This window comes from Carassius carassius, chromosome 19, assembly GCF_963082965.1.
Source record: "Carassius carassius chromosome 19, fCarCar2.1, whole genome shotgun sequence".
Taxonomy (NCBI): Eukaryota; Metazoa; Chordata; class Actinopteri; order Cypriniformes; family Cyprinidae; genus Carassius; species Carassius carassius.
Window position 1 is genome coordinate 1,561,236 of NC_081773.1, and position 24,663 is coordinate 1,585,898.

Sequence of the window (24,663 nt, forward strand, 5' to 3'; positions counted from 1 at the left end):
AAGCGTCAGAGTTAATTAAACATGTTGCCTGCAAACCAAACAACTATACAGTAAATGGTTTTCTGTAGGGGGTGAAAAATTTTATTTAATGTGATTGTCTGGGTCCGGAGTCATAAAATCTATGGTCCATTTATAAGCCCAATCCTTTGTCACAAATAAAGGGAATTATTATTATTATTTTTTTTGGAATATAAGAATATGCGAGGCTAGAAGAAAATACAAGAAGTTTAGTGGCTTTCTGCCAAAATGCAGCTTCGTCATGGTACAGCTTGTTATGCAAATGTGACTCTGGAGTCTTAGAGACTTTTCTTATATGCCAAAAATCATTAGGATATTAAGTGACGATAATGTTCCATGAAGAGTTTTTAGACATTTCTTACCATAAATATCAAAACTTAATTTTTGATTAGTAATATGCATTGCTAATGACTTCATTTTGAACAACTTTAAAGGTGATCTTCTCAATATTTAGATTTTTTTGCTCCCTCAGTTTCCAGATTTTCAAATAGTTGCATCTCAGCCAAATATTGTCCTCCTAACAAACCATACATCAATGGAAAGATGATTTATTCAGATTTCAGATGACGTATAAATCTCAATTTTTAAAAAATTGACACTTATGGTTTTATTGTTAAATGTAACAATGCCAGTATCAATGACTTGGACTGGATGGGGGCACAAAAAAACCCTAATTGGGACATCCCTATTTTTGTACCATTACATGTTTGTGCTGACTTTAATCCAATTAACTGATGATTAATCACACATCAACGTGGGCTCAAAACCCCCAAAAAGTCATATGCTAAATAAAGTTTTGAAAAGCCATAACAAAAAGTAGCTTTAGAAAGAAATGTTTTGATTCAACATACCTAAATACAACTTCAGATGCAGCTTCTGAAGACAATGTTATGGCCATATTATAGCCTTAAAATATATATTTACAAAGACTGTTCAGAGGTGGCATTTCTTCATTTACACAGCAAGGTAAAATTGCATAAATAATACTGAGGTTAACAGATTGGGTTTATGAACTCTTTTATAAAGTCAGTATCATTTATGCAATCGTGAAATGACAAGAAATGGAAATTACCATATACCAACCAGAATTTCAACTGGTCCATCCCTAACTAATGAGCATTTCCATTGGACTTAATGATCGACCATTTTCAAAATCCATCCAAATCCATCCTTCAAACAGTCACCGACTGTAGTCAGGTTATCATCACATGTCAACATTTCAAAACCATTTGACTCTAACCCATCATTCATAGCTTTTGAAAATAAACATTTCATAATTAACAGTTATACTGAGGCAAATCATTTCTGTTTTGACATCTGCAGGCGTCAAAGGGCCAGAGAGAGACAGCAGAAGCTGCTGGCGGAGTTTGCCTCCAGGCAGAAGAGCTTCATGGAGACTGCCATGGATGTTGGTGAGCTTGAACACGAGTTGAAGTTGTTTGCTGACCTTTATTAAACACATCTGATGATTCTCTCCAGCGGTTAATTAGCAGATGATCAGTTTGATGTTTATTTAAATTTTCATTCTGACGTTTGTCTGAACTGAAGACTTCGGCGTGTTTTATCTCGATGTTTTCACCTCATCTTTGAGTCTGTCTGTGACTGTTCTGTATGTATCTGGGATGTGCAAAACCCGACTCGTGGGGGGGGGGGGGGGGGGGGCATTTAAATGAGATTTGTTCTTGCATTGAAAAATAGCCAAGCAACATAACGGACTGCAGACATCTTGAGAAACATTTTTTAATGTGTGGAATTTAGAATTTCCGTTAAGTTTCGGTTAGTCTGTTTAAATGTTTCAAAATTTTAAAATTTAATAGGCTGATTAAAAGGTTAATTAAAATAGTTTATAGTGAAAGCACTGCATTTTAACGTATTAATGAATATTATTGTAGCTTCATGTATGGGCATTAAGTGAATAGCAAATCTCGATTTAGACAAATGTGTGTACACTTCTGGTTTTAATGATATGCTCTTTTGTGTAGTGTTCTGAACTTAAGTCCATTACTACAACGTTTTGCACGTAGTTTAGAGGAAGTGGTAAACCTGCAGAAGTCCTTGAAGGCTGAGGCTGTGGGCTGTAATCTTACTCTCTTGAAGGAAGGTGACTCTTATTGCCTCCGTTCTGCCCTTCACACTCCCTTCAGTCCTTTTTAGCACACCCTTGCGTGTGTGTGTGTGTGATTCTCAGGGGCCGTACTACTGTGAGCTGGTCTCCGAGATCAGAAGAAAATTCAGTGACACCATGTTTAAGACATGAGTGATGAAGGTTTAATATAAGCCTTACTAGAATATCTTGGTACAGTCAATGTCATATCTTACACATGACCCCCCCCCCCTCCCCATGTACTGTATATGGGATGATTTACAAGAATCTCTTTCGAGATTGTAGCTACTAGGGTTATTTGAGATTGTCAACTTTAGTACCAATTGTAATATGTTAAAGAAATGTATAGTGGTCAACCGATATATCGTCAAGGCAGAAATTTGGCATTCTTTAAGATTCATTAAGAAACAAGAAATCAATATTGTCAGCCCAGCCATAGCATTGACACGGTCATTGTGCCATTGGAGAAACACTAATTAAATGTTACCGTTTCAGTCAATGATTTTGGCCCTCCAAAACCAAAAATGTACCTCCTGCCAATTGTTTCGGTGGCTGAAATTTGTGATATCTGTATGATATCTGATCTGTTTAGAGAAACAGGTTTCGTCTTGTTCGCCAGAAGTCAACAACAAAAGCTAAACTTATGTTGAGATTTGACTGAAATACTAGCTTCAGATGCTGACATTGAGCAGTGTCTGTATTATAGATGTAATCTCACAAGCCTGTGATTGTCAGAATAAAGCATTCTCTTGAGCTCTGATGTACAGGCTCCATTTGTTTTCCAGATTTGAATCAAAGGTCACTTTGGACAGGAATATTTCATCTGGAATTCTAATGAGATAAATTGGGCCAGCATTTCGAGCATCTGTGCATATGGTAATGAATCTCAGAGCAGTACTCGATGACTTCTCTTAACAGTGAAAGGACTGTCAACACTGAATACAGTAAAAGGGGAATGAGGTTCATAAATTAAAACAAGTTCTAATTTAAGAGAACTTGAGAGCCAAAATATAGTCTCACATAGTCACTACCTTTGTTGTCTACATGAAGCTGGACTTGCTTTCGTTTTGGAAAGTAATATTAGGTGAGAAAAGAAATTCTCCATCAGTGTTTTCACGAGTTTACCTACTTTCAGGGGAACACAAACACATTCAAATATATAATTTTCAACTTGTTTCTTGCTGAAAATAACAATTACCCATTAACAATTTTGACATTTATTATAGGCTTCAGCTTCCCTTTTGCTACACCCGGGAACACATTGATTTGAAATGAATCTTTTATAATTTTAGTTTTGTTTACGTCTCCTGTGTTAAGTTGTTTTTTTTCTGCTTAATTGCTTCGTCTTAATTACTTTATTTATTGCTTATGTCAATGTCAATGTCACCTTTATTTATATAGCGCTTTAAACAAAATACATTGCGTCAAAGCAACTGAACAACATTTATTAGGAAAACAGTGTCAATAATGCAAAAATGATAGTTAAAGGCAGTTCATCATTGGATTCAGTTATGTCATCTCTGTTCAGTTAAATAGTGTCTGTGCATTTATTTGCAATCAAGTCAACGATATCGCTGTAGATGAAGTGTCCCCAACTAAGCAAGCCAGAGGCGACAGTGGCAAGGAACCGAAACTCCATCGGTGACAGAATGGAGAAAAAAACCTTGGGAGAAACCAGGCTCAGTTGGGGGGCCAGTTCTCCTCTGACCAGACGAAACCAGTAGTTCAATTCCAGGCTGCAGCAAAGTCAGATTGTGCAGAAGAATCATCTGTTTCCTGTGGTCTTGTCCTGGTGCTCCTCTGAGACAAGGTCTTTACAGGGGATCTGTATCTGGGGCTCTAGTTGTCCTGGTCTCCGCTGTCTTTCAGGGATGTAGAGGTCCTTTCTAGGTGCTGATCCACCATCTGGTCTGGATACGTACTGGATCCGGGTGACTGCAGTGACCCTCTGATCTGGATACAGACTGGATCTGGTGGCCACGGTGACCTCGGAACAAGAGAGAAACAGACAAATATTAGCGTAGATGCCATTCTTCTAATGATGTAGCAAGTACATAGGTTGTTATGGGAAGTGTTTCCGGTTCCGGTTTACCTAATTAATGCAGCCTAAAAATCATTTAACGGATTTGGATAATAAAAGCATATTAGTATGTTATGTGTATGCCAGGTTAAAGAGATGGGTCTTTAATCTAGATTTAAACTGCAAGAGTGTGTCTGCCTCCCGAACAATGTTAGGTAGGTTATTACAGAGTTTGGGCGCCAAATAGGAAAAGGATCTGCCGCCTGCAGTTGATTTTGATATTCTAGGTATTATCAAATTGCCTGAGTTTTGAGAACGTAGCGGACGTAGAGAATTATAATGTAAAAGGAGCTCATTCAAATACTGAGGTGCTAAACCATTCAGGGCTTTATAAGTAATAAGCAATATTTTAAAATCTATGCAATGCTTGATAGGGAGCCAGTGCAGTGTTGACAGGACCGGGCAAATATGGTCATACTTCCTGGTTCTAGTAAGAACTCTTGCTGCTGCATTTTGGACTAGCTGTAGTTTGTTTACTAAGCGTGCAGAACAACCACCCAATAAAGCATTACAATAATCTAACCTTGAGGTCATAAATGCATGGATTAACATTTCTGCATTTGACATTGAGAGCATAGGCCGTAATTTAGATATATTTTTGAGATGGAAAAATGCAGTTTTACAAATGCTAGAAACGTGGCTTTCTAAGGAAAGATTGCGATCAAGTAGCACACCTAGGTTCCTAACTGATGACGAAGAATTGACAGAGCAACCATCAAGTCTTAGACAGTGTTCTAGGTTATTACAAGCAGAGTTTTTAGGTCCTATAATTAACACCTCTGTTTTTTCAGAATTTAGCAGTAAGAAATTACTCGTCATCCAGTTTTTTATATCGACTATGCAATCCATTAGTTTTTCAAATTGGTGTGTTTCATCGGGCTGCGAAGAAATATAGAGCTGAGTATCATCAGCATAACAGTGAAAGCTAACACCATGTTTCCTGATGATATCTCCCAAGGGTAACATATAAAGCGTGAAGAGTAGCGGCCCTAGTACTGAGCCTTGAGGTACTCCATACTGCACTTGTGATCGATAGGATACATCTTCATTCACTGCTACGAACTGATGGCGGTCATATAAGTACGATTTAAACCATGCTAATGCACTTCCACTGATGCCAACAAAGTATTCAAGTCTATGCAAAAGAATGTTGTGGTCAAATTATTCTGTGGTCAGTAATCTAGTGGTCTGCTTCATTAAGCTTGTTCACTGTATGATGAGAGCTTGACTGAGGTGTTGATTAAGGCTGGAGTTTGAACTGTAAATTTGGTGAATGGCTTGTGTGTTTTTGATGAACAAGTACTTCTGGATAAAAAGAAAAAAAATCGGGTAGATGGATTTGAATGAAATTATGGTTGAAATCAACAAGAAGTAGTTTCACCCTCATGATATTTGAGATTTTGACCTTTTTTTACTGTGTATAAATGTCATGAATTGTCCGCCCATGAGGACTAGTTGTCACACTGTTGAGTTGGGACGGGTGTGTTGGAGGGGAGCAGATCCAGGCAGGCCGCCTCAGGCAAACACGGTCACATTAACTCCCCAGCACAAACGTTTCATTTCCACATACACTTCTGTCTCTGTCTGAGCACCTAAAGCTATAAATCAATCAAAACACATGGTGACATTTACAAAGCCTCTATTTGCTCTGAAATTGAACATGTTCTTTAACATTTAGGAGTAATTTAGAAAAGGTAATTAATCCCCATGAATATGTCAGTCAGGAATAGCGCATATCGGCAGTGTTTGGGACCGGGAATGCTACTTTTAAAGCTATGGAAATGTGAGTAACTATATGCAATACGTCCCTAATGTTTTTCACTGGTGAAATGTAACAAAGTAGTACTACTTTGCTCTTTTGTTGTAAATATCTGTACTTCTCTTGAGTTTTTATATTTTTGTCATTATCTTTATCTAAATACACAGTCGTGTATCAATAAGTTTGATATCAATAAGTTTTAGGTACATGTTTTAGGATACTGTGTTTAGATCCTGACCTTCACAGACAGCAGAATGTTCTGCTCACTTCGCACATGCCGTACAAAAACAGGGTTTACACACTACATTAGCTCCGTTGTTACTGCGTTTAATGCATGACCGCATTAACCTCCATTTAACTGTGTTAATTTAACCAGGAGAGGGCAAAAAATAATTCAGAACCATATTATATAACTAATTGTTTTGCCAATCTACTGCACTCAGAATTCATGTGCATTTATTGGATTTTACAACCATTTTCTCTCACTCTCATGCTTGGCTTCTCTCCATTTTGGTTTTGTGTAAAATCCTTAGAAAAGGTACTGTGATGAGACCATGGTGCAGTGGGATGCCACGGTAATGAATGATATGTTATTGATGTTATTGATCATAGGGAAAGAGGTCCAGTTTGATCTTCATCATTGCTTTTAAATCTAGTAAGTGGTCTTGATTTGATTGAACAGATTGGTTATACAATACTTTTCACTCAACATTTCTCTGAACTCATTCTTTCAGTGTTCAACTTAGTGAGGAGGAATGCACAGAATTTGCTCGAAATGCGGCTTAATTTTGCTGCCTGTATTTTGGAACAGCCTTCAGACCTTTGGTGCCTTCACATGCTGTAGAGTATTTGTGGGCAGCTCTGTAGTCCCCCTTTTTTTTTTTTTAAGGGAAATCATGTGATCTACCAGTCTCAGATGTCCTCTATATAATCCTATTTGTTTGTTATCTGACAGTGTTGTTTGATTTTGTGTTTAACAGAGTCACCTGATACAGATGCAGTGATGGACATGGGCTCGGCGGAAGCTCTGGACTCAGAGGTTCTGTATGACTGTGTGATCTGTGGTCAGAGCGGCCCGTCTACTGAAGACAGACCCACAGGACTGGTGGTACTGCTGCAGGCCTCATCCGGTATCACGCACCTTTTAGTATTAACAATTAGGGCTGCACGATATGTCGTCTAAGCATCGATATCGCTTTGTAAGAATCCACGATAGTCACATCGCAGGATGTGCGATGTAGGCTGTCGTAGTTGATCCGTTATTCATTAATCAATTGACACGATGGTGCTCGCCCCATTTTTGTCTGTAAGAAAAATGTAGATTGGATTTCATATCGCAATATATATCGCAGAAAAATAAAATGTCGCAATGTAATTTTTTCCCAATATCGTGCAGCCCTATTAACAATGTATCTGTGTCTATCTCAGCAGTGGTCTCTAAAGTCGGCCGCACACCGGACAAGAAGCGCAGGACTGTGTCATGTCTTTGCATTGTTTTGAGTCATTGCTAGGCTCAGCCGGTATGTGTACACTTATAGAAAACAATGTACAAATTCCAAACGCCCTTGAAGGGCACTTCGGGAAGGGGACGCCATTTGTAGAGACTTTCCAAACGAAAGTGAACAACTGAATCCCTTCATTAAGGACACTTCCAGAAGTCCGTTAGCGAAGGGAACGTGATGGTAGGGCTGTGACGGTTGGGGGTTTTTTCTTACCGCGGTGATGAAGCAAATAGACTCGCGATTTGGCGGTTAACCGCCCCCGCCCCCCCACACACACACACAAACACACAAAATCCCCCGGCGGGTGCGTCACACACTCAAGAACGCATGCAGCTTGTAATGGAAATGAATAATATTGAAATTAATAATTACAACGCAGTATTCTTTATTAACAAATAAACAAATAACAGTTACAGTTATACTAAATGGTAAATATTAATAATTAACTAATGATTAGGCTAAAGTTAAACTTTCTTCTTAATAATTATAAAGCAGTATTCTATTATAAACTAATAAACAAATTAAGATTTATATTAAATTGTAGCTAAATATTAATAGTTAACTATATAGGCTAAACATGAACAACCTTTTTTAAAGTGCAAAATAACAAAACAAAAAGTGAACAAGTGTTTGTCTGTTGGGCCGTTTAAGTGAATCGTGCTGCTGCTTTTATTTTTCCGTCTTCATGTTGCGTGACAGGAAAACCAACATGTTAACCTTGTCAGGTTTCAGCGAGGATCTTAACGGGGTGACGATGTTGCCAGCCGCACTGAATACACGCTATGATGGAGTGCTCGTAGCGCATATAGACATATATTTTCTTGCCACTTTTGACAGAAGAGGGAATCGAGCCTGATTATCCCGCCACCAGGCAAGCGGATCAGAGTGCAGATCGAGTGCTTCCTCCTGCAAATACCTTGTGACTTCAGTGTCTGCACGGATTCTTTTTGGAATCGGATTGGAGGATTGTGCTCTTCTCATTCCAAGCAGGTCCGCAAGATTCTTTTTTTTTTTTTTTTTGGAGGAGAAGATGGCGCACTTTCTCCTTCTCCCTCTCCAGCCGCAGCGGCACTCATTGCAGCTTCTCCATCCCCGATATCACGCCGTTCTTCGGGCACTGCCAGCATCTCCTCCAGGAGCGCATCTTTAACCCTTGTGGGTTGTTGGGGACGTTTTCGTCCACTAGGGGGTAAAGTTGAGTTTTATTTTGGCCACAACTTTCTCTGTGTTTGAGCTAATGGAATGATTTTTGGTGACAAATCTTATTTTGACCCATATTTTGGGAAAATGCTTTGAAATTTTTCAAAAACTCAACGGTACACTGTGGGCAAATTCACTACCCTTTCGGGATGTTCGTGGATGAAAACATCCACTAAATTAAACTGCTGTAAAAATGTATCAGATAAATATTTTTTCCCATTTTTTTTGCATAAATCTATTAATCAACCTCAGTCCTGATCAAAACTACCAATTTTTTTTTAAAAATTCCAAAATTTTAACTTTTTAATTACCAAGTTCATAAATGATGTCACTGATTTGGGAAAAAAAACACACAAAATTACATATTTTCAATATAAAAAGTGATTGTGGACTGGATTTTTTTTAACCTTTTATCACAGTCTTGGGCATGTCAAAGATTAGTAACAAGATTGGTTACTAATTGTTAGTTTTTGTGCAACATTAGATTTAAATTTTTTCTCCCTAATTAGCTGTTGGTGGCTGTTTTTGCCCCATTGACTTCCATTATAACGACATTTTTTGATTGCAAAGCCATGACACCATATAATCATGCATTCTTGATTGTTTGTGGTTTTCACTTTTGGGAAGAGGTAAAAAAATGTATTTTTACAGTTGATCACTAGGTGGAACCATTAACCCTTTAAATAGGCCTGTGCAAAAAAAGGCTTGGTTTCTGGCTTGTATATGGAGTTATATGGAGTATAACAGCAAATTAAAGTGTTTGTGTGTGTGTGAGATTCTTGATTGTTGGTGGTTTTTCCTGTTGGGAAGAGGTAACATTTGTTATTTTTTACAGTTGTTCATTAGGTGGGACCATTAACCCTTTAGATAGGCCTGTGCAAAAAAAGGCATAGTTTGTGGCTTGTATGGAGTTATATGGAGTATAATAGCAAATTATAGTGTGTGTGAGTGTGTGTGTGTGAGAGAGATAGAGAGAGAGAGAGAGAGAGAGAGAGAGAGAGAGGGTGTGAGAGAGACCTTTGTGCACTTACCTTGATGTACAGTATTTGAAAAAATCAAAATATGCACCTCATGCTCTCAGAACTACATGGAGTAAACAATAAAAAAAGAAGTGTGTTTATGCACCTGCTTCCTTTTGATGGTGAAAAGTACAGATGGCCTATAAGTGAAATGCTCCTCTTTTCTTGATGGTAAAGCCAGTTTAAAACCTTAAAATCCTGTAAAAAAAATCTACTTCGCATCAAATTTATGAACATAATGTATTATCAACCAAAATGCAATACCAACTTCAAATAAGCTGCAGCTCGCTGGAGGGGTCACGCTACATAATCATTTCTAAAACTTTGGTACAAGTCAAGCCCTTTCTTGTGTTGCTTGCTGCTCTTCTCACCATTAAATATCCAGCACGATGGCATGCAAGTGTTTAAATCCACGTACTTTGCTTTTGTTTAGTCTATTCGCTTATTAAGTCTGACGTCACGTAGCAGTGCTTCCGTGTCCAAACGCTCTATCAGTTACCACGAGAAAACAACAAAAGGTGCTAATATAAACTCACAATGTGATAGAATACTAGCGAAAAAGTTATAATATGAACCTTTAACTCCATACCGAAGTACCAGATAGCCAGACAATGAAAATATAAATATAAAAAAAATATCTAAAAATGATTTGTTTTTGGGACGCTGTGAGCACGGAGACTGTAGTGTATATCGTAAGTTTGAAAGCATTTAACTTAAATTATCAATATGATTAAACAGTGCTCATAAACGGCTGCTGAGGTCATATTCTCAAGTGAAGCGAGTTGAGGCCTGGAACCGGAAACAGCGCTTCTTACGTCATCACTTAACAACCGAATACTTTCACCACCATTAAAAAGCAGCAGGTGCATAAATACACTTTTGTTTACTCCATGTAGTTCTAAGAGCTGAGGTGTACATTGTGATTTTCTGAAATACATTAAGGTAAGTGTGCAAAGGTCTCTCTCACACACACTCTCTCTCTCTTTCTCACACACACACACATACACACTCAATATAATATGCTGTTATACTCCATATAGCTTCATATACAAGTCAGAAACTAAACTTTTTTTTGCACAGGCCTATCTAAATGGTTAATGGTCCAACCTAGTGATCAACTGTAAAAATAACAAATGTTGCCTCTTCCCAACAGGGAAAACCACCAACAATCAAGAATCTCACACACACACAAACACTATAATTTTCTGTTATACTCCATATAACTCCATATACAAGCCAGAAACTAAGCCTTTTTTTGCACAGGCCTATCTAAAGGGTTAATGGTCCCACCTAGTGATCAACTGTAAAATTAACAAATTTTACCTCTTCCCAAAAGGGAAAACCACAAACAATCAAGAATGCATGATTACATGGTGTCATGACTTTACAATCAAAAAATGTCGTTATAATGGAAGTCAATGGGGCAAAAACAGCCACCAACAACTAATTAGGGAGAAAAAAATTTAATCTAATGTTGCACAAAAACTAAAAATGCATCAAAGCCAATGTTGCTACTAAACTTTGACATGCCCAAGACTGTTATAAAAAGTACAAAAAAAATCCAGCCACAATTACTTTTATATTGAAAATAAGTCATTTTGTGTGTTTTTTTTCCCCAAACCAGTGACATCATTTATGAACTTGGCAATTAAAGAGTTAAAATCTTGGATTTCTTTAAAAACATTTGGTAGTTTTGATCAGGACTGAGGTTGATTAACAGATTTATGCAAAAAAAAAAAAGGAAAAAAAATGTGAATCTGATTCATTTTTACAGCAGTTTAATTGAGTGGATGTTTTCATCCCGAACAACTCGAAAGGGTAGTGAATTTGAACAATCCACAAGGGTTAACGTCATCGCGTGGGTTGATGTCCTTGTGTCTTGGGTCAATGAATGAGGCCTTTGCCAATAGTTGCTGTGTGGCAGGTGCACTATATTTGTCTTTCAAGACTCCAACCATTTTTTTTTTCAGGTTGCGCGTCAACTCCGTATCGTCATCGGTTGGGAGCAAAAGATCCTCAGTTAATAACTGTAGGACTGGTTTAACAGAGGACGCTGTAAAGGTCTTCTCGGAAGACAGCGCATCTGTAAAATCTGCAACCTTCTTCAGCGCTGCATTAATGGATTCGAGGACTTCGATGTCCTGCCACGTCGGTATCAAATGTTGGCTGCGCCGGTCATCCATCAAAACCCGCCTAATGGCTGGGACTTGCTCAAGAACGCGCGCAACCATTTTCTGCTTAGTGCCCCACCTGATAGGACAATCCTGTGAAAACATTTAAAACACAATTGTAATCCCCAATTAGGCTATGTTTTTTGTCCTGTGCAATAAAATATATATTTTTTATACACCGTGCCACTGTCTCCTTTTCCCGACAAGTGCAATGTTCACATCAATCTGTATTTTGTAGCCTATGCCCTATAGTCCTATATATGATGCTATTATCCTTATTTTCCATTTCTTTATTTTTTATTTAATGTGTAGGCTATTTTTGCCATCTGTTGTGTTTTATCGTACGGAGCCCCGCACATTACATGCAAGAAAAAAATAGGCTAAATCGTAGGCTACGTTTAGCATGTCTAAAGAACAAAGTAAATCGTCCCACGATTTTGCAAATCGAGGGAATGAAATAGTAAATTGTGCGCATTATTTATAAATCGAGGGAACGAATTAGTAGCCTAAATCGTGCTCACAATCAGAGCATTGATTGGCGTTTCCATAAGTTTTGCCCAGTTATTTACAGTAGGCTATTTTATATTTCCTTATTTCGTTTCGTATTCGCTTTGATAATGTATAATTATTACATCATAAACATATTAACAATAATATGAAATAACATTTATTTATATAACTTTTTTCGAAATCGTTTCATATTCGCTTTGAAAAATTATAATTATTATAAGCATTAACAATAATATGAAATAACATTTATTTATATAACTTTTTTCGAAATCGTTTCATATTCGCTTTGAAAAATTATAATTATTATAAGCATTAACAATAATATGAAATAACATTTATTTATATAACTTTTTTCGATATCATTTCATATTCGCTTTGAAAAATTATAATTATTATAAGCATTAACAATAATATGAAATAACATTTATTTATATAACTTTTTTTCGATATCGTTTTGTATTCGCTTTGAAAAATTATAATTATTACATCATAAACATATTAACAATAATATGAATTAACATTTATTCATAGATTACTTGTTTTTATATATCTTTTGAGTTTAATATGAATTATACAGCAGGTTTTGTCACCGTTTGCAACCCTTTATTATGTAGAATAAATTGTTCAAAGTTTCAACATGTTGCGTTTGGACGAGTGCGTTTATATCCACGGACTGTTACCTGAAAAACAACCTCTAAAGAAAGTAGAATCGAAGTTTAGCACAACTCACCAGAACTAAGCAGTGTTGGGGCAGGTTGTGCTCGACTTGCTCTCTCTGGAGCTTTTTCTTCTTCTGCCAGCTCTGGTAGAAAGCCGTCACCAAATTTCTGCAGACACCCATGGCTCGGGCAGTGCGGTCCTTTTCTGACTTCATCGAATTGGTGACGGCTAAATGTAGATTATGGCCAAAGCAACTTAGCCATGTCCAGCCAAGCTTTCGGACCGCAACCACAATATTTGCTCCATTGTCCGTTGTAATACAGACCAGTTTCCTCTCGTCCAGGGACCACTCTTGGAAGAAGGACCTGAGGGCTTCCGCCAGGTTGTCACCCGTATGGCTTTCTGGCGTGAATACAGTCTCCAGGCACTTCGATTTTAGTTCCCAGTTTGCGCTGAGATAATGTATGGTCAGGCTCATGTATGGCATCATGTTTACGCTTGACCACATATCAGTTGTCACTGAGAAATAATCAACGTATTTTAAGTCCTGTATTATGCCGTCCTTCACTGACAGATACTTTTCAGGGATCGCTGTTTGAGAAAAGTACTTTCGGTCAGGAAGTACATATTGCTTATCAAATGTATGTAGCATGGCTTTGAACGCTGGCTTCTCAATGGTACGGAATGGCACCATTTCTTCAACCAGGTAACGAGTCACGCTATCAGTAAGCGCTCGCCACTGATTACTGCCTCTTTGGTACTTCGCACCTCTCGCAAAGGCCTCGGAGACTCCCAACTGTCGCTGCTGGCCTGAGGTTGTAGCTAAGGTTGGTGTGCTGCTGGTGCTCCCAAGTCCGGCAAACGCCACAGGATGGTTAATTCTCAGATGTGATCTTAAATTAGTTGTATTTCCTTGCGAAACGGATACTTTTGTGCGACAAATACGGCATACTGCCTTGTCCAAATTCACCGGCTCTCCCTTGTCATCTGACTCGAAGCCAAAGTGTGCCCAAATAGGCGACACAGTATTGGGTTTAGACACTAAATTCGTGGCCATTTTTTTTATAATGTCAGCTAGCGCTGTCAACGGTTATTGCCTATACCATATGAAGTGATAGCTACCGGTAGTTAATTACCTACTTGCAATTAAAATCTAACTAACTCCAACTGTTTAAGTTACGCTATTGTCTTTTATGCCCAGTTTGTGTGTATTTCATTTAACATTATCTGTAAACATTACAAGTACTGAAACATGGCTAGCAGTTAATTAAAAATCAGACACACACAAAAAAAATCCCCCATATGTTTAATGGACTGTCCCTCCCTTGCGCAGGATGCAGGCTTTTTCCCCAGAAGCCCTTGAAAATAGGACTCGCGGTAAAAGTAAATTATTAGCAAAGATGAATGTATTTATAGTTCATATCACACACCATATGCAGTCCTGTAAGTTTCAGCAAAAAAAAAAAAAAAAATCATGTGCGGTGATGACCTCACACCGCGGTAGGCATCTCATTAATGCGGTGTTGCGGTGATGCGGTTATCGTCACACCCCTACGTGATGGTCACTTCACATTTACATTTAAATTTAGTCATTTAGCAGACGCTTTTATCCAAAGTGACTTACAAATGAGGACAATGGAAGCAATCAAAAACAACAAAAAGAGCAATGATATATTAGTGCTATAACAAGTCTCAGTTAGCTTAAACGCATTACAAGTAGCACGGAAGTGATATCCGTTTGTGATCGTGTGATCTTCAGACAGGAGATTGTGCTATGCATTTTAAAGCAAAGTTGAGGTTGATGCTCACTTCCGTTTGGAATTCGCCCAATGTGTTAAAATTTTAAAGACGTGGTGTGACGCGGAGCTGTGCTTCTTGTCCGGTGTGAGACAACCTTCATAGTGTATTTTAGATCAAATAAGATAATATAAGGAATTGCCTTTGTTGCCATACTAGCTATTGCTTTCTAAATTTCTTCCAAGCAGACAGCATATGTAAAGTCATGATGCATAGGTCACTAGAGAGAAGTCCAGAAGGTCCAGTTTGACATTTTAAATAAACACTTTGAACAAGGTTCTCCAAAAATGTTTAATTGTCATGATTTTCGCATCCCAGATCAAGAATGCGTTTTTTACAATTGTAATCCATTCAATATGTTTTTTACATTTACATTTAGTTGTATAGTGCTTTAAAAAAAACATAGTTTTACAGAAGCTCAGTATATTAAACGTACCGGACATCATTGTGTTTTTGTTTGCGTTAAATTAAGTTTAGTTTCTGTTCTATTCTAGGTCTGTAACAGGCAGTAGGACAAGCATTACAGCTTTCCATCTGCAGGTGGCAGATTGTAGTGATCCAGATCACTGGAGCTCTTTAACTCTACATTAACCCACCCATGACTTTAAATCCACCCACTTTACACTACTTGTTTTAACAACAGTGTTTAATTGCTTCATTAATCAAGCATTGGGGACTCTTAGCAGGTAGACTCGCATCTAGTTTTCTCCCACCACAGTCCTGTGATAAAATTAACATTCTGTTTTATGAACAATCACTGGTCTATGATTTGTCTGATTTGTGACTTTAGTATTCTTGAAATGCCTCAAGGTCAAGATGGTAGTTTAGCTGTGTTTGTAGCAATCTTGTTTGACCCTATAGAGCTGGAAAATCACTTCTTGAAGATTTGATGGACTAAAAGGATCTTTAATTTTTATTGCTGAGTGTTAGGTATGGTGGGATTTGGAGGCAGCGTGACGTGCATTACAGTTTTGACTTTGACATGGTGCTTCATTATAGTATGCAAATGGAGAATGTCATAAATGTGATGATGGCAGCTAATCAGCATATGATTGGCATTTCTAAAGAGTGTGTATGTGTGTGTGTATTTCAGTGTTGGGACACCGCTGTCGTAGTGACACACCAAAGCAATTGCCTACTACTGATGAGGAACATATCTACCCCGTGGACACATGTGGAGCGGCCCATGATGTTAGGCTGACCCTTATGCAGCGTTACTTTAAAGATGTATGTACCACATATAAACACTCTTTCTAAAACATTAGTTTTTTATTGAAGCATATAAATACAATATGACTAAGCATACAGTTTCATAAGGGTTACGTACATACTTTATTAATTCAATAAACCACATGGGGCCAATGCATTACAGTGATATTACCATGGCTAAGAGTTGTTAATCACGTAGTAAAATCACTGTCTTGGGTGTCTTATTGCTTTTATAAAATTAGGAATTACAATAAACAATTATTCTGCAAGGTAATGGAGCTCATTATCCCCACTGCAGATAGTTTACAGCTGCGTGCATGTAAAAATGTGTGCATATACTCTAAGCTATTTTACAGCAGCTAAAAACATTTGTATTTCCCAGAGTTCATGTCTGCAGTCTGTGTCTATTGGCTGGGATGGGGGTGTGTATGTGCAGACGTGTGGCCACACTCTGCATATAGACTGTCACAAGTCCTACATGGAGTCCTTACGGGTAAGAATTCATCAGCTGTTCATACTGAAGACTATAATTTTAGTTGAGACTCTGTTCTCATTAGAGGTTCAGACTTTATGGGATTATATAACGGATCATATTCTCACAAATAGATGTAATGGTATCTGTTTGATGAGTCATCTGTTAAACCTCATTAAATGAACAGTTTGTGTATGTTTTTTCAGAACGATCAGGTTCTTCAGGGGTTTTCTGTGGATAAAGGCGAGTTCACCTGTCCGCTGTGTCGTCAGTTCGCCAACAGTGTTTTGCCCTGTCGTCCTGGCCGTGGGATGGAGACGGGCGCCTGGCACACTCCCAGTAACAAGAGCATGTCCACACTGGTGAGGGAAGTGGAGGACCTTCAGGAGCAGCTGGGCATTTTCCCAGTAAGCGCCAGCCTAAAGCAGAGAGATCCTATACTGGTATTTATTAGAGCGCTCTCCCCTCCCCTCTTTTCTGTTTTGTGCATCTCATCCCTCCATCCTGATTCAGAGTAAGAACTGGTGTGCCACTCACCTCCATGTGATCCTTCATGCCCCGCCGAACGTTGCTGTGGTTTAACATCTCATAACACAAAATCTCAAGATAGTATCATAAACTTGCATGTCAGGCCATTAAACTCTGCTCTGAAAAACAGAGAAGCCTTCACGGAGTGACTGACTTTTTAACTTTTTTTTCCCCTCCCAGGCGGAGTCAAATCTGAGTAAAGAGATGGAATCTGTTATAAAAGACATTAAAAACACCACGCAGAAAAAATACATGGATTATGGGAAGAACCCAGGGTCACCTGACAATGACTTCCTTTTCATGTACTCCGTGGCCAGGTAAGAAAGAGCCATGAACTGCATTTTTTTATATATAGGCCTAGCTTGAATTTTCTCATTATGTGTGCCATTAGAAGGAAGCTCAATCTGTTTCGGTAGTAGTTGTTTCCTGGAGGAAGTGTGTTGCTTGTGAAATGCATGGCATATTGACAATATTTACCTGCTCGAATAGTTTGTTTTCAGATCAGCGGTTTGTCCACATGGGTTTATTAAACAACATCTGCTTTTTCGATAAGGTCGACCGATATTGAATTTTGCCGATACCGATAGCTAGGTTGGACCACACTGGCCGATACCAATTAATCAATCGATAGTTTATAAAATGGATGCTAAACAAAAACTAAAATAGTGCTTTATTTACAAAAAGAAAAAACCTACTAAACCATACTAATAGTGGTAGTAATAATAAAGGTAATAATGATAACAACAGTAATAGTAAATAAATTTTGAAATTACCACACTCTAATAGGGCCCTATGAAATCAGTTGAATTTTTTCCTAAAATACATTTTATTTATATCCAAATTCTGTTATTTAATGTTTCTCGATTATTTATTTCCATTTTGATTTTTCTCCACTCCTTTTTAATAGTTAAATTAAAATGTATTAATCATGAAGCAAGTCTAATTAATTAAAATCATGAAACTTATACATTTTCAAATCAATTTAATAAAAGTTTAACTTTACATAAAAAATGTAGTGTAGATGAATTGATCTGTGCATGTGTGCTTTTGCTCAAATCAAACTGTCAGGTGCTCATGAAGTGACTCTCAGAGCAGTTCTGGAGATGTTCTTCATGTGTTTTCTTCCTCATTTAGTGAGGAATTCTGTTTTTATGAATGGATTCCGCGATTCCGTTCGCGTTTTCTGCATCGCGCGAAATCATAGGGCCCTACAATTATACCAGCACAATGTTTACTCTCGCACTTTAACTGCTTCTATTCTTGAACACTTAATGATCATCTAATCAAAATAAAAGAGCAGCGCTGAGTCTAGGAGAACTCATGTCACACACACTCTGGACGCGTCGCGTTCAACTCGAGCAGCAGTTTAAAACAGTTTATTTATTCGCCAAACGGACACAAGCTGATTTCAAGAAAGAACAATGAGCCAAAGAGAAGTTTGAAGTTCAGTGTTTAAAAAATGGAGCAAACGAAAAGAGCAATCTATATTATAGCTCTATGAGGCATACAGACTTCATTAGAGCCACAGAAAGACAATCGATGATAATGCTCAATATACAATTCATTATGTACATTAACAACGATTCAGGGCAAATATAATGTAATTTAAAAAAAAAAAATGTGAATGGCACTCTTAGGCGCGGCAAGTGTCTCGCTCTGTTCAGCGTGCAGCATCACTGTATGAACAAGCAGCACATGCTGTCAGTGATTTCAGCCACTGTCGGCATGGATTTTGCCGATTGTTCCAGAAATCAACTGTTGTTGGCGATTAATCGTCAAAACCGATAAATCAGTCGACCTCTACTTTTGTTCTTTGAATCGTTCCTTCATTTGTTTATTTGTTCATAAATTCCATTCTTTTGTTTGTTTCTTTTGTTTACTTTTCAGCTTGTGCTCTCCTCTTTGTTCTTTGTATCTTTCATTCTGTGTTAATCTTTTTGTTTTGTTTTTTTTCTTTGGTCATTTTTGTTATCTTCTATTTATTGTTTGTATTTTTTTGTATTTGTTTGTTGTGACTGGTTTATTTTATTTCTTTGTGGTTTTGTCTGTCTTTCCCTTCCCTCCCCTCCTAAATATATTTTATATTGGTTTAAATGTTTTTTAATGCCTTATATAGGCTTTAGGTAAAGTGTTAGCTACTGGATCGTTGGACCGGTTGATCATTTCCTGCAGAGCTGATATAGTCCACATACTGACTAACTCTCTCTCTCGCACTCTCGCTCTCTCTCAGGACTAATCTGGAGTTAGAGTTGGTCCATCGTGGGGGGGATCTATGCAGTGGAGGGGCCAGTGCCGCTGCCAAACGCTCCTGTCTCAGTGAGTGCCTCTCTCTTTTTCGCTCTCCCTCTTTCTGTTTTTATATACAATAGTAGGGTACTACAATCTTTCATACTGGTTTAAATGCAAGAAATATAAGAAGCGCATTATTCAATGCTTTTTACATTTGCATTTACTTCTAGATTGATTTTAAGTTGCTCAAGCAAGTGGCAAAACATTTCATCTACTTTTCTTACATTATCACAAACTTACCCTTTGACAGAAACAGTCAGCTCTACTGCCTTTTCTTCTGCATTTAAATCTTTATTACAAGCATTCCTGCGGTTCATAAAGGACTTTTTTTCCTACCTCAACGAGTGCCATCTATTATTGCCTTTATCTAAAAGTCCTATTTTCCTTTAAACCTAGCCAAAAAGCTATAACCTGTGTGTTGACTATGAAACACAGTAGACTTTAATTATATGCATTTGTGGTGTAATTACTACATTTTCGCTTCACTCCATGTTCATATTTACTGGAAACAATGTGCTATCACTTTAATTTGGTGTGTGACGCACCACTCCTGAATGCACTGCCAACGAAGTAATGTGAACCTGACGTTATGTGTGTGCGCTGTGAGTGCGCATGAGTGCACAGGAGAGCATGTTAGTTTTGAATAGTTCAAACTCTGGCAAGAATTAAAAAGACATGCAATTTATAAACTTTAGTGACAAGGGGACTACTGTCCATGATTCAAGTGTGAGGCGACTGTTCAAATGCTTCAGGAATGCCATTCTTCTGGGATATGATGCATTATGGAGGATGCTGATGGACACAGGGAGAATATCGAGACTGATGTTGGTGCGTTTTTGCAGTCCAGTCCAGACCAGTCAATCAACACACATCCAAACACTGGCTCTGTATAAATAAGTGTGTGTGCAGCCTTTGAGCTCTTGTGAAAAAATCCCCATGCTCAAGCACAGCTGAAGAGATTTCACACTCCAGCAATGCAGCCATTTTCTGAGCTACATTAAACACACATCCACAGAGAGGGCCAGATTTACTCAGTCTCAGTACATTAGAGATCAGATCAGCAAGGGAACAAGAAAACCGAAAGTATGGACAAAGAAAGAGAAAGTGCATGCCACTTGTGACCAGAGGATGCCATTGTTTTTTATGGTTTTGATTTGTTTTTTATGATTTTGGTGTTTTTCAAAATTGTTATGCAGTATCACATTACATGACACAGTTTAATTCAGAGATTTGTTCTAATGTAAATGGCTGGTAAAATTTAGTTGGCTTCCAGAATGAGTGTTTTATGCTACTGCTATCAGATTTGCCAGCAGATATCCTGTAGTTAGTCAGAGCAATTCTGGGTTGTATTCAGGAGATTTTCAGTTTAGTTTGAAGTTAATTCTCTGGATGTTAGTGTAGATGGGAATGAATTTTTGACTCGTGTAAATGGACCAACACCTCAAACAATAGTGCAGACATAAGTGCAAAAGTGCTCTTCAATCTAAATGTTCTTCTCGCATGCCCTTGCATTGCTGTTTCTGTGAAGGATTTTGTTGAAAATGTTATACTTAATTGACCAGTAAGCTGTTGTTAGCTGTTCCTCTTCAAATTTTTTGGATTTAAAATGCTGTAAATGAAGGAATAATTTTATCCAGTCGTAGGTATCTATAGGTGGTGCTATTGCTCTCTCCATGAGTCTGTAGATGAGCCAGCTAATAATGCACATCTGGCATACTCTCTGCAGAAAGAACTCAGAGTCTGTAAGGTCTGTGAGATGTCACATCTTATATTGCATTCAGAGGAGATTAAATTTGACCTTTTTAAAGGCTGAAATGTCAAATGACATTAGACCTCACACACAGTTCATCTACATTGCACTGTACTGCTCACAGAAGTACTGTAGGTTAATTAGTGTGATTTAGTGTGTGCTCATAAGTATGGCTCTAGGATTTCTTAGGCACGTTGGGAATAGAAAAGTAAAATTGTTTGCTTCATACAGTTTGTTTTGTGTAATCCGATCAGTACTTTCATGTTATCATCTCTAAATTGACTCTTTAGCATGTTTATCCAATGTTATCCAATTTTGATGATTCAAAAGATTTTTGAGCAGAGTAAATATGAAGTTGAAATGCGTGGCTTTGGAAATGAATGGTCAAGTCAAGCATAGCTTAAAGAATACTTGAATTAGCCTCTGTATGTCTATACAAAAGTATACGCCAAAGTAAAACATTTTGAAAAGTTTCTTTTTTTTTTCTTTTTTTTTTTCTTTTTGACAATTAGAGCTTACAACTCATGGAAGTAAAAAAATCCAGTATCTCAAAACATTAGAATATTTACATTTGACTTTCATTAAATGACCATCTCCTACAGCAGGGCTATTCAAATCTTGCCCTGGAGGGCCAGTGCACTACAGAGTTTAGCTCCAACCCTGATCAAACATACCTGAGCCTGTTAATCAATGTCTTTGGGATCATTAGAAAATCACAGGTGGGTGGGTTTGAGCAGGGTTGGAGCTTAACTCTGCAGGGCACTGGCCCTCCAGGGCAAGATTTGAATAGCCCTGCCCTACAGTATAAATGTCGGGTAACTCTTGTTCTGTGAAACCACAATAATGGGGAAGACTGCTGACTTGGCAATTTTCCAGAAGACGATCATTGACACCCTCCACAAAGAGAGTAAGTCACAGAAGGTCATTACTGAAAGGGCTGGATGTTCAGAGTGCTGTATCAAAGCATATTAAATGCAAAGTTGACTCGAAGGAAGAAATTGGGTAGGAAAAGGTGCACAAGCAACAGGAATGACTGCAATCTTGAAAATACTGTCAAGCAAAGCTGATTCAAACACTTGGGAGATCTTCACAAGGAGTGGACTGAAGCTGGAGTCAGTGCATGAAGAGTCAAACGCTCAGACGTCTTCAGGAAAAGGGCAGCAAAGCCACTTTTTGAAACCGAAACAATGTCAGAAGCATCTTACCTGGGCTAAGGAGAAAAAGACTGGACTGTTGCTCAGTGGTCTAGGTAAAATAAACCTTGTATTTAATTTGGAAATCAAGGTATGGAGTTTGGAGGAAGACTGGAAAGGCACAGAATCCAAGCTGCTTGAAGTCCAGAGTGAAGTTTTTTAAGTCAGTGATGATTTGGGGAGCTGTGACGTCTGCTGGTGTTGGTTCATTGTGTTTTATCAAGTCCAAAGTGAGTGCAGCCATCTACCAGGAGATTTTGGAGCACTTTATGCTTCTATATGAAATCTATGGGATATGTTCAAGAGAAAGATAAGAAACGGTAGATAAGAACTGAATACTAATAAGTCCTCAGCAGAGCCAAAGACTGATCGCTTCATGCCTCACCTCACTGATGCTGGAGCACCGACCAAGTACTGAGTGCAGAACTGAACACACTTTAAAGAACTTGAACTTTTCTGTTTTGCAGATCCTTTTTAAGGTCCACTGGAGATTGGAATCTTTTTGCAATCTTTGGAAATATTCTAATATTTTGAGATACTGGATTTTTGACTTTCATGAGCTGAAAGCTCTAATCGTCAAAATGAAAACCAATAATTTGAAAGGTTGTTTTTTTTTTTTTTATCAAATTAAATTCAGTTATATGCTAAACTATACAGACCCCAAGACTTTAAACGGTGGTGTATATCTATACTGCAGAACTAGCAGAAGGTCTGTCCTCCTTCCTCTGTTGTAATCTTTCTGCTGAGGTGAAGTTCATCAGGCTTTGCTTCTGAAGTAGAGGTCTTCACGGGTCCAAAAATTTGTGCCTGATCCCGAAAGAGACCCGACCCGGACCCGTCTATTATTTCAAAAGCTGGTCCCGAACCCGCCTTGAAGACACAGACCCGACCGGGCCCGATTGTCACATATTCCACCTTAAATTGCTATTACAAGTCAATAAACCTGTTGCGAAAAATACTTTTTGTTTTACCTAATTTAAGGGAAGTGAAGTGATGTGACATTCAGCCAAGTATGGTGACCCATACTCAGAATTCGTGCATTTAACCCATCCGAAGTGCACACACACAGAGCAGTGAACACACACACACACACTGTGAACACACACCCGGAGCAGTGGGCAGCCATTTATGCTGCGGACACCTAAGTCGTGGTATTGAGGGTGGTGAGAGAACTGTACATGCACTCCCCCCACCTACAATTCCTGCCGGCCCGGGACTCGAACTCACAACCTTTTGATTGCAAGTCCGACTCTCTAACCATTAGGCCACGACAATGGTTAGAGAGTCGGACTTGCAATCGAAAGGTTGTGAGTTCGAGTAGTCGAACTCACAACCATAGTCTAGAGCCGTAGTCTCTCTTCCTTGTACCTGACTGTCTGTGATGCATTACAATCCTCCGACAAGAAAGTTATCCATGTTATTCCTCTCGTTATTACATGTCCAAGCTTAATCCACTAATTATTTCAGCTTCAAAAGTCCACTTGATGTCACGGTGACATGCACATGTCCATTCTCACCGGAGTTAACTCGTGAGTTAACTTCGACTGTTTGCCCTTTTGAACTATAATAACCACTGCTCGATCAGTGCCATGGCTGCTGACGTTATTTATTTGCTATCATCTCTGTGCTCTCTGCCCTGCGTCAAGTCTGAACCTGACCACTAAAACTTTAAGATTAAACGGTTCATTTATATTATTATAAAAATGGGAGAAAATGTAAAGCGCGGTTTGGCGGTCGAAGTGTCCCTCACTGGTTGCCATAGAAACATCACATGGTTTGAGACTGCACATGTGTGCTAGCTGGGCCGGGTGCGATGACTCCGATCGCACGGGTATTATACACAATGTTGATCAGACCCGGGACCCGGGACTCGGGTGCACTGTGAAGAAGACCTCTATTCTGAAGCCCCTGCTGGTGTCCGGTGGGTTTGTGAACTGCACACAGGTCTGGGTCTGATAATCTGTCACATCCTCCTACATGCCTGGGGGCTCTATGCAAACTCCATTCATCATGTTACACACACTAACACTGTGTGTGTGTGTGTGTGTGTGTGTGTGTGTGTGTGTGTGTGTTTCAGATCAGCTGTTTCATGTGCTGGCCATGCACATGCGTCTCTACAGCATAGATTCAGCATACAACCCCTGGACCAGACTCACACAGAGCACCCACAGCAGAGAGACCGCGTGAGTACACACACACACACACACCATCACATTTCCTGAACTGAGATCCTTTATAAAATGATAAACTGCTCAACTCTCTGTGTAGGACTGCACTTCTCCTAATCCTAAACCGAGATCCAGCAATCAGAGAGGTTACTGTAATCATGGAAATTCAATTGTTGGCAAAAGAGCTTCCTACTCCCACAATGAAAGAATAATTTGTTCATGTTTTTGTTTTAA

General features: G+C 38.5%; 1 protein-coding gene across 1 annotated transcript in view; it reads left to right on the plus strand.

Annotated features, from left to right (window-relative positions):
* Positions 1-24,663, plus strand: part of LOC132094854 (E3 ubiquitin-protein ligase ubr3) — a 64,485-nt gene that overhangs the window by 31,527 nt on the left and 8,295 nt on the right. Inside the window, exons 24-31 of the mRNA XM_059499486.1 lie at positions 1,342-1,430; positions 6,942-7,091; positions 15,914-16,047; positions 16,412-16,522; positions 16,708-16,908; positions 17,210-17,346; positions 19,260-19,345; positions 24,339-24,444. Of these exons, the coding sequence (XP_059355469.1) occupies positions 1,342-1,430; positions 6,942-7,091; positions 15,914-16,047; positions 16,412-16,522; positions 16,708-16,908; positions 17,210-17,346; positions 19,260-19,345; positions 24,339-24,444 (1,014 nt within the window). The remainder of the gene's footprint in view (positions 1-1,341; positions 1,431-6,941; positions 7,092-15,913; positions 16,048-16,411; positions 16,523-16,707; positions 16,909-17,209; positions 17,347-19,259; positions 19,346-24,338; positions 24,445-24,663) is intronic.